This window comes from Mustela putorius, unplaced genomic scaffold, assembly GCF_011764305.1.
Source record: "Mustela putorius furo isolate JIRA1106 unplaced genomic scaffold, ASM1176430v1.1 tig00537350_pilon_pilon_pilon, whole genome shotgun sequence".
In the NCBI taxonomy this organism is placed as follows: domain Eukaryota; kingdom Metazoa; phylum Chordata; class Mammalia; order Carnivora; family Mustelidae; genus Mustela; species Mustela putorius.
The window spans coordinates 9,297,505-9,316,225 of NW_025422471.1; the positions used below are offsets into that span (position 1 = coordinate 9,297,505).

The window sequence follows — 18,721 nt, forward strand, 5'->3', positions numbered from 1 at the left end:
TTATGGAATATTTCAAATATGTTTAAAAGTAGACTAATAGTATCCAGCTCATATATATGCTTACCACTTCCCTAGACACCTCTGACTCCCAATGAACCCAATTACTTTGGCATGAAAGTTGGTATTTCTATTTATTTAATTTATTTATTTCTATTTATTTAATTTACTTTTAATTCTATCTCCTGTTGCGTTAATTCACCCAAATATTTATTTATTTTTTATTTTTATTTTTTTTAAAGATTTTATTTATTTATTTGACAGACAGAGATCACAAGTAGGTAGAGAGGCAGGCAGAGAGAGAGAGAGAGGAGGAAGCAGGCTTCCCGCTGAGCAGAGAGCCCGATGTGGGACTCGATCCCAGGACCCTGAGATCATGACCTGAGCTGAAGGCAGAGGCTTAACCCACTGAGCCACCCAGGTGCCCTCACCCAAATATTTATTAAACATTTATTATGGTCTAGGTATTATATTAAGCATTGAGAATAGAGTTACTTAAAACTGAGCAACCATGTGAAGAGATGGAAAAACATTTATCATGCAAATGGAAGTGAAAAGCCGGGATAGTAATACTTCTATCAGACAAAACTGACTTTAAAACAAGAGACAAAGATCATTACATAATCATAAAGGACATACTCCAAGAAAAAGATTTAACACTTACAAGTATTTATGCACCCAACATAGGAGTCTCCAAATACATAAAGCAACTGTTCAAACAGACATAAAGCAAGAAATTGGGAGTAATACAATAACGGCAGGGGACTTTAATACCCCACTTACATCAATGGATAGATCAGACAGAAAATCAACAAGTAAACAGTGTCATTGAATGACACATTGGACCAGATGGATCTAACAGGTATATTCAGAACATTCCATCCAAAACCAGTAAAATACACCTTCTTCTCAAACGTACATAGACATTCTGCAGAACAGATCCCATGTTAGGCTACAAAAGAAGTCTCAACAAATTGAGAAAGACTTAAATAGTATCATCTATCTTTTCCAACCACACAGTACAAATCTAGAAATCAACCACAAGAAGAAATCTGGAAACAACAAAAATACATGGAGGTTAAACAACATGCTACTAAATGATGAATGGGTCAACCAAAAAATTGAAGAGGAAACAAAAAATACATGGAGACAAATGAAAATGAAAATAAAATGGTCCAAAATCTTTGGGATACAACAAAAGATGTTCTAAGAGGTCTTAGATGTTCTTAGAGCAATACAGGTCCAACTCAAGAAGAAAGAAAAATCTCAAATTAAGAGCTTAACCTTACACCTAAGGAGCCAGAGGAAGAATAACAAACAAAGCCTAACGCCAACAGAACAAAGGAAATAATAAAAGATTAGAGCAGAAATGAATAAGACATACTAAAAAAACCAATAGAACAGATCGATGAAACCAGGAGCTGGTTTTTAAAAAAGATGAATAAAACTGAAAAACGTCCAACTCTTGGTTTTGGCTCAGATCATGATCTCCCAATTGTGAGACTGAGCCTTGCACTGGGCTCAACACACAGTGTGCTTGAGATTCTCTCCCTACACCTCTGCCCTGTGCTTCCCTTGCATATTCGGTCTCTCTCTAAAATAAGTGAAGTAAAACCTTAAAAAATAAACCAAATCTAGAGGCATTACAATCCTACAGTATTACAAAGCTGCATTAATCAACAGTATACTACTGGCACAAAAATAGACACATTGATCAATGGAACAGAACAGAAAGCTCAGAAATAAACCCACAATTATATGGTCAATTAATCCATGGCAAAGAAGGCAAGAATATATGAGAAAAAGACCATCTCTTAAACAAATGGTGCTGGGAAAACTGGACAGTTTCATGAGAAAGAACAAAACTGGACAACTTTCTTATACCATAAACAAAAATAAACTCAAAATGGACTGAAGACCTAAAGGTGAGACCTGAAACCATAAAATTCCTAGAAGCAAACACAGGCACTAATGTCTGACATCAGCTGGAGTAACATTTGTCTAGGTATGTCTCCTAAGAAAGGAAAAAAGCAAAATTAAACCAATGGCACTACCCCAAAATAAAATCCTTTTGTCCAGCAAAGAAAACCATCAACAAAACAAAAAGACAACCTACTGAATTGGAGAAAATATATGAAAATGATGTATCTGATAAGAGAGTAATATCCAAAATTATAAAGAACTTAAACAGCTAAAAAATGAAATAATTCATTAAAAATGGGCAGAAGATATGAACAGACAGTTCTCCAAAGAAGACATCCAGATGGCCGAGAGACACATGAAAAGATGCTCATCATCACTAATTATCAGACAAATGCAAATCAAAACTACAATGAGATTATCACTTCACACCTATCAGAACGCCCAAAACCAGAAACACAAGAAACAAATTTCACAAAGACATGGAGAAAAAGGAACCCTCATTAAACTGGTGGTAATTCAAGCTGGTGCAGCAAATGTGTAAAACAGTATGGAGGTTACTTAAAAAATTAATAACTCAAAAAAAATTAAAAACTAAAAATTATGATCCAGTAATTTTACTACTGGGTATTTGCCCAAGGGAAATGAAAACACTAAATGGAAAAGATATATGCAGTATGTTTACTACAGCATTATTTACAATAGCCACAGTATGGAAGCAACCCAAGTATGCATCCAGACATGAATGAATAAAGAATATGTGGTAGATATACACAAAGGAATATTATTCAGCCATAAAAAATATAAAATCTTGCCATTTGTGACAACATGGATGAAGCTAGAGGGTATAAATTTAAGTGAAATAAGTCAGAGAAAGCCAAATACCACATAATTTCACTCATATATGGAATTTAAGAAACAAAATAAACAAACAAAGAAAAGAAGAGACAAAATAAACCAAACTCTTAAAGACAGAGAACAAACTGAGGGTTGCCAGAGAGGAGGAGGCCTTAAATTGGTGATGGGAATTAAAGCAAAACTCATCATGATGAGCAATGAGTAATGTACAGAATTGTTGAATCCTTATATTGTTGTATCTGAAACTAGAAGTACACTGTATATTAATTATTACTGAATTAAAAAAAAGAGTACTTTTCAGAAACTAAAAAGCTGAGTGACAAACTAAACTGAAAAGGTCAAAAATTATGTAGTGACATGAGTTACAAGTTAAAGTATAATTAGGAGTTGGCCAGGTATTCATAGGATGTAAGAATGGAGATATATTTAGGCAGAGAAAACATAAGAACAGAGGAATAGGCAATGAGAAATAGTTTAGTCACTGGGTACATTTGGGAAAACAATGAAGATGAAAATGGAGACACATAGAGCATCTAAATCATGAAAAGTCTTACATGTTTTGCTAAGGAATTTCAAATGTCTTTTATGCATGATGTGTAACTTAACAGAAAACTTTCATCTGGGAAATGACAACATCACTTTGGAAAGAGTATACTGAGGTACTTTGGGAGATAAAGGGAAAAAAGCAGAATCAAGATCAATAAAGCAGGTAGAGAGCTTGATGACAGGAAAGAAAGACAGACAGTAAAGAAAGAAGCAGATTTGGAAATTAGAAAGCATGTCAGCCACATAATCCATATATCCTCATATTCAGTGCCCAATTGTGTTTACATCTCAGTTGCCTACAAAAGTAAAGGAACTACTTTTTATTGATCATTTTATCCCCAGGCTGTAGCACAGTGCCTGACTCCCAATAAGTCTCAATAAACAACTGCTGAAAGAATGAATAAATGCATACTATCTAGATGATTAACTCATCTCAAATATATCACAACTAAGAAAATGAATCTATGTGGATATCAGAGATAACTGAAGGTCTAGCCTTTGCCTGGCTCGTCAAGTATCCTTTCTCTCACTTCTGTGGAGCCCTAAAACTGAGCACTTGGATAAAAAGAAAGTACCTTCTAGACATAGGCAGGTTCTGTCAGATACAGGGGTTATCAGAGAAGTAAAACAATTCGTGGATTTGTAGAAAGAGCAATACAAAGGACTTCCAGAGAAACATTTTCAAGACAAAGGAAAAATCTAGGAAGACAACATGCAGAGAGAGACACAAATGGAATGAATATTTAGGAAATAGTTTCAAAATTCTGATTTCTAGCTGAAAAAAAAAAAAAAAGGAACAAAAAAACACTAAATGAGATAATATATATAGTTATAAATGTCTATACTTTTGATTACCAAAATTTGATAGCCATATTCAATAAATGTTAATTAGATTTTAATATGCACAGATATCATTAACTAAAAACAATGATTTGGCTTTCCTGTTTATTTCATGTATTCATTAAACTTTTTTTTTTTTTTGGCGAATAAAACTAAATGACAAATATGACCAATCTAGACTTGGCCTTTTCTTTTTTCTTTTATTATTTTTAAATGAAAGGGAGAGAACACACAAGCAGGGGGTAGAGGGAGAGAGAGAATCCCAAGCAGGCTCCACATCCAGCTTGGAGCCCAACATTGGGCTTGACCATGAGATCATGATCTGAGCTGAAATCGACAGTCAGGCACCTAACTGACTCACCCAGGTGCCCCTAGACTTGGCCCTTTTTTATGAGTTTTAAAATAAATACAACATACAGACTACACACACACATTTTCTAAAATGAAATTTACTTCTTTCACTTATATCTAAAACATACACAGCAGAACTAGGAGATGAAATTTAACATCCTCACACATCAAATTCCTTACCTGATAAGCACTTCTATTAGAGACCATGCTCCTTTCATGCAAGTTGGGCACTGAAACAGCTCTAAGTAATATCGTGACATGGCTGGGGACTTCCAAGGAGGATGCAGGTGAAGAAGAGCTGACAATATATGAAAGTATCGGCCAGAGAATGTATCTATATTATCCTATTATTTAAAAATAAACAAACAAATAAAACACTATAGCTAAAAATATACTTTGATGAGTTACTTTAGTCTAAAATTGTAGTAACTCTGACCTAACTTTCTTGCCAAATATGTGTGCTTAGACAAAGGAGATCAATGGAAGTTATCATATTTAGCTAGTGAAATACTACAACTGAAAAAGGCACATTCTTAGTATGTATTTATACATTTAGGTAATCCCAGCTATTGAGATTTACATGAAATGTCCATTTTACTTTTCATGATTATAGTGAGATTAAGAGTTCTCATATGTGACCTGAAAGGAATTAAAGGTATGAAGATTTCATGTAATATGCTAGTTATCACCATTAGTCTGACATAGCTTACACCTGTTATTTCTTCAAATTGTCACTGTGGTAAAGAAAACAATTAGAAAGCTACCTTTGAAAAGCTGTTCTTACTAGCTTTCACAGTTTAAGGAATGTTTGTTGTCTGTGTATACTGTGAATAAAAATAATTATCACTGTACAAATGCCTTTCTAGATCACTGTTGTCAGAGTTTTACATTAGATAATTTATTGCCACAGAAAAAAATCGGATAAATTTTTCCCAAGAGAAAATTATCTTGGAGATTCCAAGAAAATAAATTAAATCAGAGTAGCACCTAGAAAATAATTTAAAAATAGAAATGGGCATCTAAGGTCTTGACCTCACTGGGGACCCCTAGAGAGCTGATGCCCAGTCTTATAATCATTATGGGGGGAGATCCATGCTCCCACCTGGACACACACAGGCAAACAGGCTTTCACAAAAGTACTGGCTCTTAGTTCCACAATGAGATTATTCAGAATGAACCCGTAATGGGGGGGTAGTCCTCCTCTCCCCTCTGTATCTTCTTCATCAACCATCCTGAACACGTACCCTCCTCCTCCAGAGTACTAGTAGAATATACTTCTTCCACTCCAAACCAGTCTCCGAGGGACTGCAGAATGACTCAGTTTCCTCGGAGCATTCATAAAAACAGTTCACCCAGTGAAGACAAGGAAGATTACTAACAATGCTGCCCTGCTTTTTCTGACATCCTGCACGAGGTAATTAATTGTGTTTTATAAATCTTATCATATAACCAGCATAATTTCACCTCCTGAATTTGGATGAATTCTGGGAAATAACCAAGATCAGGCTGTAGACATCTAAGACCTGAAGGCCATGGACTAGATCCTGGTGATCTCACTAAGACAAATAACCCTGTGAGATGATCCTTTAGCAATCAATCAGTCCTTGCTTTTGTGACATCCAGTCCCCACTGTGTAACTTCAAATTCCTATAAATTCATTAAGGTCCCATTTTGTCTCTCATTGCTGGATTAGTTGTATTATGACAACTATCTAGTAAACTGTGAATTTTTAGTAAATGTTCTCCAGTAACTCCAAATACAAAATACACCAAAAAAAACCCACCAACAACAAACCCCCCCCCCACACAAAAACCAACCCCCCCCCAAAAAAAACCCCACAAAACCTAAAAAAGAAATAAAGAAGAAATTGTAAGTGGGTACTGAATTTCCTATTAAAACAAGGGAAAAAATATTGAAAAGAGAAATTAACTGTAAATATATATAAAAAATGAGAATGTTCATATTTTAACATTCTCTTAAAGATTATAAACTCTTACCTGTAGAATGTTCTCTAGTAGAGCATGAAGAAGGCATACAGGGGGGATATAATGTGCTTGTAAAGAGGAAAGTTCCTCAATTGCTTCTTTAAAAAACTGCCCTTCTATGAGACTTTCAATTAAATTTAATATACCTCTAGGAAATTCAGCATTTTTTACCTAAAAAAAAAAATAATAAAAATTCTATGATTCAAAGAAGAAACAAAAACTCTGGGAGTAAATTTTAAATTAGTAAGGAGATTTAAAATTTTCTCATTTGTAAAATGAAGGTAATTCCTGTCCTCACGACTTCATAGGATTGTTACATGATTCACAAAAGGATTATTTATACGAATGTGTTTTATAGCTACAGGGCACTACAAAAATACACATTATTACTTGATTTATGTATTATTCTCTGTTGCCCCAAATAATAAGGGGAAATAGTGTCACTAAAAGAAAATTTGAAAAGGCATTTGCAAAGTATGGCTGACAATGATGAGACCTTAGGCAGAGCTACAATTATACATAGTTCTTTAGGGGCAAAATTATTTCTTGGTTTTCTTTTAAACATATAAGCAAACTATATTCATTAAGATATACTAAATATATTAAGATGTCATCAAGCACAATATTTGCTATAGTGTCACGGAGTCACTCTGAGGATGCCCATTATATAAACTCGAAGAGTTCCATGAAATACATTTCCCTTGGTCAAAGTTTTGTTGTTTTTTTTTGGGGGGGGCGGGGGGGTCAAAGTATTTTTAACAGCAAAAATAACTACATTAAACTGAAGAGAATTAAAATACTCTGAAAGACTACATGAAACAAATCTTAAAGACTAATGATACAAAGGAAATAATATACTTTTAAAAATATTATACTGAAACTTCCATCTAGAAGTAGTAATTATGAAAGTTACAAAATGTGTTAACAGTGGTACATAACTCATCCATGATGAGCACAAGGTAAGTTTTTAATTCTTGTTACAAGTTTGTACTACCATATATAATATTTTTGGAGCTTTGATCAGAGTATTATTTTTCTTTTTCATTTCTGATTAGAGAAAGTACATTTCAAATTTGTTAGGAGGATCTGTTATGCAGACAACACATTCCTTTATATCAAAGTAACTAAAAACATCAAAACACAAAGCTTATATTTTTGACTCCATCACCACCCTAGTCCAAGCCCCCTTACCTCAATATTGTACACTGGTTGTTTATCTATTTTAATGCAGCTGTATCTGATAGCCTATAAAACAGCAACCATATTACCAAAATTAAGCATCTTTTTAGGTAGAAAATTATATTTCAGTGTACAAAAAATAAAACCTTAGGCAAACTTACATAATAGACTCAGGAACACTTTCATAGCCATAATTGATCTGATACTGATACACATTTACTCAGACTAGTATCTTCCACTATTTTCAAGTAATAGCACACTCATGTGTGTGAACATTGTCTATTTTCTCTTTCTAAACTAACTTAAAAAATAAAGTCATTTTCATTTTGAAGACCTGAGGTCTACTGTCCTTAGTATTTTAATAATTAGAAATATAAACAAGGAGAACATTTTGTATAAAAGTTCACAGAAGAAAAACATGTGGTCATGTTTTCTATATAATAACATGTGGAGTCTTCCTCTATTGTTTTAAAATACCTATAATTGTGTATTGACTTAAAAGATTATACTGGAAAAATATTTGTAACCAATAAAAAAAGAGACAATGTTCTGATTATATAAGGAGTTCTAGATACAATTATATAAAATAAGTTAATGGAAAACTGAAAAAGAATATAAGTAAGCAGGTGACAAAGACAGAAACATATAAATGGCAAGTGAGGGTATAAAATATGTTCAAACTTACTACTGTCAAAAGAAATACAAATTAGAACAACGATAAAGCTCTGGCTTCCAGTTAGGATGTAGAAGCAAATACCCACAACCCTCTGGGTAAGGGAATGGAAAACAAAATCTTTACCCCTGGAAAAGGGAAAGAAAAGAACATGGTCCCAGGTCATTAGCAATCCCCTACCACTGGGGGCAGGGCAAGATCACTGAGAAAGTCTCCCCACGACCTCCAACCCTAAAGGGCTGCATAAGACTGAGGCTGACCCAGGATATCATAAAAGGGCCCCAATGTCAAATATCTGGCTAGCAAGCATTTTATTTTGCTTTCTAATTTTATTAATTTTTTTTTTTTTTTAACAGACAGAGAGAGAAAGAAAGCAAGAGGGAGGAAAAGAGGGGTAAGGGACAGAGGGAGAAGTAGGAGAAAAAAAATCTCTCTCTTGGATTGATCTCACAACCATAAGCCACAATCAAGAGTTAGACGCTTAACTGACTGAGCCACCTAGGTGCCCCAAGCTAGCAAGCATTTTAGCGCCAAGATACACAGTCTAGAGCCCCTAGACTGTGGGGACTGGACTGGATGGTCCAGTCAGTTAAGTGTCTGCCTCCGCTCAGGTCATGATTCCAGAGTCCTAGGACTGAGTCCCACATGGGGCTCCTTAACTCAGCAGGGAGCCTACTTCTCCCTTTTCCTCTGCTGCAACCCCTGCTTGTGCTCTCTCTTTGACAAATAAATAAAAACTTAAAAAAAAAAATTAGCTATCATTGCTGGGTGCCTGGGTGGCTCAGTGGGTTAAGCCTCTGCTTTTGGCTCAGGTCATGATATCAGGGTCCTGGGATCGAGTCCTGTATCAGGCTCTCTGCTCTGCAGGGAGCCTGCTTCCTCCTCTCTCTTTCTCCCTGCCTGCCTGCCTACTTGTGATCTCTGTCTGTCAAATAAATAAATAAAATCTTAAAAAAAAAAAAAAGATACAGCAGTTTATAAACACCTAATTTATCTGTAGCTTCACTGAGCTATAAACAGCAGAGAATTCAGTTTATTTATTAAATGTACAAATACATTTCTGTACATAACAAATTAATAAATTGAGAAAAATTTAAGACACATTAAACATAATGAGTCATTACTGTTATTATTATATTTTGGTTCTACTAGAGAAGAATAGGAAACTATAGAAAATTTCAGTAGGCCAAGTTCTACCTGAGCTCTATATATGTGCTTCTTTAACTCATTTTTTATTTCAGCAATATCCACATCTGTCCTGACATCCTTGGCTTTTGATTCTTTGGCACGATCAGCAAAAAAAGAACTCTTCATTTCTTTCTGCATACATGTAGAAGTATTTTAGACAGTGTATTAAAGACAATATTACCACAAATTTAAGTATCATAATAAACAACAGAATACAAGAAGAACACATTCATGCAGCATTAACTTCAACAAAGATCCTTATAATCATTCTTTATAAAAATTATACAAGGAAATAAAGTTTAAAAAAAAGCAAATATTTTAATTTGGGAAGTTTTACCTAGGATAATTTTCCTTTCAATCCCAAACTTTCCTTTCCTCAACCCCGTTGTTGCCATGGTCACATATAACATGATTCATTATTTATTTACCTTTATCATTTTTCTGAAGATCCTTCTGGATATATGCATATAAACATGCTGTGGTTTAGATAAAATCAAGTTATACTCTAGAATAATTAACTCAAGAAGGATCCCAATCAAAAGACAAGCTATCTTATTAAAAATGATCTCTATTATACCAGGGAAGAACAAGACAAAAACTAAAATTTAGATTAGAATGCATTACCCAAACTTCCTTACACATGTAGTCCTAAGGGATTTTTATTCTAGGAATTTTAGCCTCTTTTTTCAGAACCTTTATTTCTTTTTCATTTTTGTGACATTCAGGCAAATCATAATATATTTGAATATCCTGATTATTAATTCAGATTTCCTTGTGTATGCATGTAAAAAATACTGTCTTTATAAACTAAAGTTAATTACAACATTAGTTATGAATATCACACCAGATCAACTGAAAACCATTTTTTTCAAGGGGTGCAGGTTATATTTGACACAGCAAGCAATTATAAAATAAGATGTTATGTCTAGATTATATTATGGAAGCCAAAGAGAATTAACTGTTTAGCTCAGCTTAGAAAGTTTTACCTGATCTCTATATATGTGCTTTCTTGAGGTACTTTTAAGTTTGTTATGTTCAATGTCTTTCCTGGAATCTCTTTCATTTTCTTTTTTGCGTTTTTTCCTCAAAGTGTAACTCCTTTGAATATCTTCATCCCTTTTCTTTATTTCCTTCTACAAGTATTCAGAACACCATTAAATCTCAACAGGAATGACAGATGTTACAAAATCCAAAAAAACCCTCAAGAATATGACTTACAACACAAGTATACAATGTTAAAAAAATAGTTTTATCAAAAACGAAACCTCATCCATTGTTAAAGTTGGTATAAATCAGGGAAACATTTTGGAACACAGCTGGGCATTACATATTTCAACCTAGCAAATCCACCCTAAGGAATATATCCTAAGTTAGACAAACTCTTGTATATGTGCACCAAGAGTCGTGTAAGAGAACGTTCACATTGTTCATGGCACAACTATTCATAACTGCAAAAACCAAGCAAGCAGACATAAACCAAGAAAATGAAACCCAAATTTACTTATATCTGTAAGTAAAATGGTTAAAGATATAGTTGCAAATCAATGGATTAAAGATTATATATGCCAGTAAAAAAAAAAAAAAAAAAGCATGACTATGAACACCATCAACTACAAAAAGTTCGTTAACAGGCAAAATTAAACAATATATTGCTAGAGATAAGGACACTGCCAGCAAAACTATAATGAAAAACAAGAAAACAACAAAAATGCCAAGATAGAGGTCACCCATGGGAAGAGAGATAACAAAGAGGATATAGTTTGGAGATGACACAGTAGGCTCTTAAACTAGTAATGCTCTATTTCTTAACCTAGCTGGTGCATACATAACACTCTTTTATACTCTTTTTAAAATTGTACACAAATGCCTTATAAACATTTCTGTAAATGTAATTCAGAAGGAACAATGTTTTGAGTATCATTACATTTGATAGACTTAGAAAAGGGCTGAAAATTATAAATCATTTTTCATTTGGAAGGTCTCACCTGACTTTTGCATGTGTGCCTTCTTAAGGTATCTCTCATTTTAACAAGTTTCAAATCTCTACTGGAATCTCTGAATTTTTCTTTTTTGTGATGTTCAGTCAAAAGAGAACTAACATTAACATCTTCATCATGATTTTTCATTTCTTTCTACATGTATGGAAGAAAACTTCAATTAGACTGTGGATGAAACATAGCCTTAACACAACCAATGCAAGCCACAACAGAAAAACCCATTCAGGAAGGTAGGCTTTCTAAAACATACATACAAGATTAACTATAGTAAAGAGCCTTGAAATTGTATTACATCTTAGCTACACTAAAATGAAGCAGAGAAATGTAGATTTCTGTTCAGGAAGGTTTATATTGTGTTCACATATACATTTCATGTCGGTACTTTTATTAATCTTTCTTGGAATCTCTACTCCCCCCCCCCCCCATTTGTCATACAATTAGTCAAAAACACAATTTGGTTATCTTCATTATTTTATTTTTCCAAAATTTCCAAAAAATTTTGAAGATTTTTATTAATTTACTTGAGAGATGGAGAGAGAGAGAGAGAAAGAGAGAGACCACAGAGGGAGAGAAGCAGACTCCCCACTGAGCAGAGAGCCCAATGGGGGGCTTGATCCCAGGACCCCGAGATCATGACCTGAGCCAAAGGCAGATGCTCAACCAACTGAGCCACGCAGGTGCTCCTATTTTTCCAAGTATTTCTAAAAATAGTTTTAGACGTAGACCAAATAGAATCTTGCGATTATTAGACATATCAGATAAAAACATCTCAAAAAATCTCTTTACAGCCACCTGGGTGGCTCAGTTGGTTGAGCAACTGCCTTCAGCTCAGGTCATGATACTGGAGTCCTGGGATCGAGTCCTACATCAGGATCCCAGCTCCATGGGGAGTTTAAGTCTCCTTCTGACCTTCTCCCCTCTCCCGCTCTCTCACTCTCTAATAAATAAATGAAAGCTTAAGAAAAAATCTTTTTACAGAACATAAAATTTTAATAAGGTTAAGGAGTATTAAAACCATATTGTTTACTCATTATACAAAGTTATATATGATTATATATCATACATATTATTAGTTACGGGCATACAATATAGTGATTCAACAATTCTATACATTACTCAGTGTTCATCATGGTAAGTGTACTCTTAATCCCCATCACCTACCTCATCCATCCCCCCTACTGTCCCTCAGGTGACCATCAGTTCTCTACGATTAGGTGTCTGATTTTTTTGTACAAAGAAACTGATTTTTTAAAATAGAAATTTGTACCTGAATTTTAGTGTTATACAACATAAACTGATGTATTTTCATAATTCCCATCTTTTGCATAATCTCCATTTGATTCTTTTTTCCATGTTAAAAAAAAAACTTTATTTTAGTAACTCCCATCATTTTACATTCCTTTCTGAAAGTCCAAATTTTTATACTGTGGCTTATGATGCATTTTTCTCAGACAGATTAGCTCAAAAAGCCTCTTATTATGCTGGGTGGCTCAGTCTGTTAAAGGTCTGACTCTCGGTTGTTGACTCTTGGTTTCAGCTCAGGTGAGCTCAGGTCGTGATCTCAGAGTCACTGTGCACCTGCGGGAAATCTGCCAGTTTCCCTTTTCCTTCCCCTCTGCCCCTCCCCACCTCATGTGCCCTCTTTCACTCTCGAATAAATAAATCTTTAAAAAATTTAGTTTTGGGCGCCTGGGTGGCTCAGTGAGTTAAAGCTTCTGCCTTCGGCTCAGGTCATGGTCCCAGGGTCCTGGGATAGAGGCCCACATGGGGGGGGGGGGGGGGGGGGTGGTTGTGTGTCTCTGCTCAGCAGGGAGCTTCCTCCTCTCTCTGCCTGCCACTCTGCCTACTTGTGATCTTTGTCTGTCAAATAAATAAATAAATCTTTAAAAAAAATATTTAGTTTAGACTAAGTAGTAATACTAGGCCAGTGATCTGGTAAATCAAATAGTCTGTTTCATAAAGTACAGTATGAAATTGAGCATAATTAAACATTAGCTATTCTAGGGTAGAAGTAATAATGCCTTTTTTTGGTTGCCGCTATTTGAAAAGTTTTATAGGAGAGCCACATACATGCTTTCTTAATCTACTTTTCATTGGTTCAAGTTCAAAGTCCTTCCTGTTTGTCTTCCTTATTAAATCAAAAGAGAATTCATTTGTATCACTTAAAAAAATTTGTTCAATATGCAGCAAAATACTAGACTTTAGGTCATGAATCATGAATATACATAATTACTGAAAGAGAAGAATCCTTTATAAGAAATACATTTATGTTAAACATCAGGGGAATTATAAGTAATTCTCATGTGTTGAAAATGCACTACACATTAGGAACTGTGTGTTCTTATATGCATATATGTGTTATTTCAATAAAAGTCTCAAAAACTGGGACATATGGCAATATCTTGAACAAGCTCAAATCACAGATAATAAAAACAGAGCTAGGTTCAAATACTAGCTCTGATTTCAAAATTCGTATAATTTCTACCATATGCTGCCCCCAAAATAATGATGCAAGAACCAGAAATGTACATTTTTTTATTTTTGCCCATAAAGTTTTACCTGGGTCCTACACATGGTCTCTTTTAAGGCACCTTTCATTTTAAGAAATCCCTTATCTTTCCAGAAATCTTTGTTTTTTTCCTGATTGCTGTGTTTATTCCAAACAGAATGGATCTGGGAATCTTCATCATTCTGAATTTCTTTCTGTATGTATATATAAATGGTTCAGACAATCAATTTAGTATAATAACAACACGTACTTTACATTATCCAACACTATCTAACTGCAAAAGAAGGTAAAATTCCTCCTCCTAAATAAAATTATTAAATGGTAGTAAATTCTTTCAAGGAAAATAATTCAAAACAAAGGTCCTGAATAACTAAGTGATTTCTGTGTATCTTCAAAAAATATAATGCTTTGTTGGCCTAGTAACAATCAAGCCTTTTCATGAATAATCAAGAACAGAAATGTTTTACCTAGTTCCAGTCCAAGTTAAAGGTACAATATAGATAAAAATAAATTTCAGATTAGATTACTTCTGATTATTTTTCAGGTTTTTACCGATAAGGCTTCTAATCTGCAAGTCTACTACATACACAGAGGAAAAGAGGCCTAAAAGAATTCACAGCTCTTATTTTACTTGAATAGCAATAAACAATTACTTTTGCCTAACTCTTTATCAAATATTTAAATTTTTCTTGCCAAGAAAAACAAACTGAATTCATAAACCACCTACCAATGATGTTTAAGACATTTGCATATGTACCTATATATAGAATTCTAAAAGTTCAGCAAAATAAAGAGATGGAAGTAAAAATGAGTTCATGACATATACTACAATGCACTTAAGGGATGGTATTCAGAGATTCCTGATCTTTACTAAGAAATGAGAGAATCACTGTCCTCTAAGGGAACAGTTATGATATAAACTGAAATATGTAAGGCCTATGGTGTCATCTTTGGTTCCCTTTCACCTGTCCTGGGATTCCTATGTAGATGTGAGGGTCTTTTAGCAGACTGCAATCCTCCAATCAAAGAACAATTCCTGAGAGTACTTGATTAACTTTCTTTTTATTCAAGAAAGTAAAACTGAAAACTAAGAAAAATGAAGAACTTTCCTTCTTCCTATGCCAGGCATCAAAGAAAGAATTACTCTGAATGTACAAACCATAATTATTGTTAAGGACTACTTGAAGTGGGATAAAAGTGACTTTCTGGCTTTAAATTTAAAACTGATTGACAATGGGAGGATACATCCTTACAGCCCAGAGCATTAAGAAAGGTCTAAAATACAGAATGAATTAATCCTACATAGATTTCAGTAATCTAGTATGATCCAGTAAAGCAAAAGAACATTCCATTATCATTAACGAGGCAAGAACATACTATTTTCTAATCTTAGATCTATTTACTTATGTATCTATTTCAAGATGTTAGATATTGTCCTGTGAAATAAAATGTACAAAGCAAGTACCTTACATAAATTAACTAACTAAAAACCATAACCTGACAAATGAGGAAATTTGGAAGCTTTTTAGAATAATATATTTTTTATAGAGTGAAATGATCAATATGTATTTTTCTCCAAATCACTAATACTTTAATTGAATACTTTAATGAAATATATAGGAAGTATTTTCTTTATCTGTAAATATTCATTGCTTATTCCTTATTTCTTTTATTTTTATTTTTATTTTTTTTTAAGATTATTTATTTATTTATTTGAAAGACAGAGATCACAAGTAGGCAGAGAGGCAGGCAGAGAGAGAGAGAGAGAGAGAGAGGGAAGCAGGCTTCCTGCGGAGCAGGGAGCCCGATGCGGGGCTCGATCCCAGGACCCTGAGATCATGACCCGAGCCGAAGGCAGCAGCCCAAACCGCTGAGCCACCCAGGCGCCCCTCCTTATTTCTTTTAAAAAATCTTTATATTTTTTTTATTATTTCAAGAGAGAGAGAGAGAGAGAGCACACAAGTGAGCAAACGTAAGAAGCAGACTCCCTCCTGAGTGGGGAGCCCAAGGTGGGGCTCGATCCCAGGACGCTGGGATCATGACCTGAGCCTAAGACAGATGCTTAAGCAACTGAGCCGCCCAGGCACCCCTCTTATTCCTCATTGTATAAATATTTCTTTGGTGCCAACTATATACTAGACACTGTGTTAAGTGTCTCCTATATGACCTACAAAAAAAAGGCCATGTCTAGTCTCTCTTATATAGTACAATTTGTGTTCCAAATAGATGACCAAAGCCTACTTATTCAGTAAATTATTCTATTATCTAGGAGTAAAGTAGCACAGCGTGGCAATGACAGTCCGCCTGGGCTTCTGATTCAGCTATTTGATGGGGTTTATTGTTTTACACTAGGTATAGAGAGACTTTTTACACTAGGTATAGAGAGACTATTGTTTTACACTAGGTATAGAGACCCAAGTATAAGTCCCTGGGTCTTATTCCTTGATTCAGCCATGGCATTCACCACACAATTCATGACACAGGATACAAAATCAGAGAGGTAAGCAAAGAGTGCTCTACATGGTTCTTTGCTAGTATCCATACCCTGATTCTTAAATGTATCTGAAGATCTTAAGATTTACTACTAGTTATGGCACTGTTAAAAGCATTAGGTATTTTTAACTACCCAGAAAGAGACCAGGTGAATATCAAGGTTACCTACTAATACCCCTACAAACCCAAGGTTACCTACTTATAACCAAATGTGTATAGGAAAGAGCAGTTAAGGAAAGAAGTCTTAAATTTTTGGTCTGACACATGTCAGTTGCAGGAGCATGGGCAAATACTCGAAGCTTACTGTACTTCATTTGTACTTCATGTACTTCATTCCAACTATAAAATGAGGCTATAATACATACACACAGGAATATGATGTTTTATAAAAGTAAGGTTAAGGGTATATAAGAGTGCCTGGCTGGCTCCATCGGGAGAGCATGCAACTCCTGACCTTGGGGTGTGAGTTCAAGCCTCATGTTGGGTGCACAAAGAAAGGAAGAACAGAAGGGTGGGATGGAAAGAAAAGAAAGATAAGTAAACAGAGAGAATGATTAAGGGTGCATAATGCTTAGCAGAGAGAGCATGGCACATAGTAATCATTCAATAAATATTAGTCTACAATAACAGCTGTAATAGTTCTCACAACAACCAAAGTAAGATAGTATTAGCTTCTATGTACAAAGGAAGAAATTCAGTCTCAGGATAGAGGACTTTCCTGTGCTAAAAAAACTAATCAGTTATAAATCTGGGTCACAAATCAGTTGATCTGCCATTAAAAAAATGAATGTTTTCTTCTATCATTCCTACTGTATTTAAGACTTTTCTGCAGTTCAATTTTAATTTTCTTTCTTAGGCAGACAGTCAAAAGAAGTTTTAAGTATTCCTAAGTATCCTCCTTTTTTGGGGAGCAAGGCCTTCCTTGGGCCAAACAATTGAGATATATTAGTCATTTGTTCCTCTACATTCCTTTACCTTACATTTGAATTTGCCAAAGCACAATACACACTAAATTAAGTTTCTGTGTTCTGTTTTCACCACGAAATAGTAAGCACACCTTGAAGCCTAATATGTGCTCTTACTCATTTTGCCTAGTGCACAGCATCGTGCCTGGTACATCAAAAGCCTTCAATAAATATCTACAAACCTGAATTAAACAGATCCCTAATTCTGTTACTCAGGAGCTCTCTTAAAAAAAAAAGAGTATAAGCAAAAAAGTATAAGCAGGTTAAACAAAAGTTTTTTTAAACAATTGCTTGTTATTTTTAACTCCTTCATCTTACACGGCAATTCTCAGAAGATACTTCAGAATCCATCTAATGAGGAATGTGATATGCTATATGCCGAAGTGGTAAAAGAAAAGAAACATATTACCATGAAGTTAACTATTTTCTTCTCAGAAGTTATCACAAAATGCTTTCCTTATTTGGAATGTAGTTATGAACTCCCAGCTGCCTAATCCAGAATTCATAAAACAATGTATTCTAAAACAAATGTAAGTTATAGAGTATCTGCTTTTACTTGATATACTATTGCTGCCCTCCAATATTTCAGCAATTGAATCTGAATGCCATCAAATTACTGCAATAAAATAAGACTATGGATAAAGTATATCATAGTTTATACTTTATTCATTTGTTTCCATAGAAAAAAAAAGAAAATTCAGATACTTTTACTAATCTAGTCAAGAATGGCTTTCATTCTATTAACAGTTAAACTGTTCAGATACGTAGATAACATAGGAGGCTTTTGGCAGCAAGTAATAGAAAACCAACTCAAAGTCACGTAAATAATATGGATGTTTTATTACCTCACAGCATGGTAATGTGGTCCAGTGCTAAGACAGGTTTCAGGGTTGGCTAAGTCTCTTGGCAAGGATTCACATTGTGTGTCTACATTTTGCTATCTACAGGGTTGGTTTCATCTTGAGGATGCTTCCCCTCATGGTAAAAAATTGGCTGATAGTAATAATTTAGATTACATTCTCCCATGTTCTTATCTAATAGGAGCCAGGCTGCCAGAGGCTATCTCTTCAGAAGGATGAAGAAACTTCCCAGAACTTCTTACATATTACTCTTCATGTCCCACAGATCAGAACTGATTGACATGCCCATTCCAAGACCCATCGTTGTCAAAGGCAACAAGATCATCTATCGTCCAAGCAGATCCATCCCCTGAAATAAGG

At 34.6% G+C, this 18,721-nt stretch overlaps 1 protein-coding gene across 1 annotated transcript in view; it reads right to left on the minus strand.

The window, feature by feature from the left end:
• SLF1 (SMC5-SMC6 complex localization factor 1) overlaps window positions 1-18,721 on the minus strand; it is an 80,666-nt gene that overhangs the window by 35,545 nt on the left and 26,400 nt on the right. Inside the window, exons 6-12 of the mRNA XM_004769906.3 lie at window positions 14,094-14,237; window positions 11,523-11,669; window positions 10,524-10,670; window positions 9,547-9,669; window positions 7,689-7,742; window positions 6,510-6,668; window positions 4,693-4,856 (exon numbers count right to left, since the gene is read on the minus strand). Coding sequence (XP_004769963.1) covers window positions 4,693-4,856; window positions 6,510-6,668; window positions 7,689-7,742; window positions 9,547-9,669; window positions 10,524-10,670; window positions 11,523-11,669; window positions 14,094-14,237 — 938 coding nt within the window. The remainder of the gene's footprint in view (window positions 1-4,692; window positions 4,857-6,509; window positions 6,669-7,688; window positions 7,743-9,546; window positions 9,670-10,523; window positions 10,671-11,522; window positions 11,670-14,093; window positions 14,238-18,721) is intronic.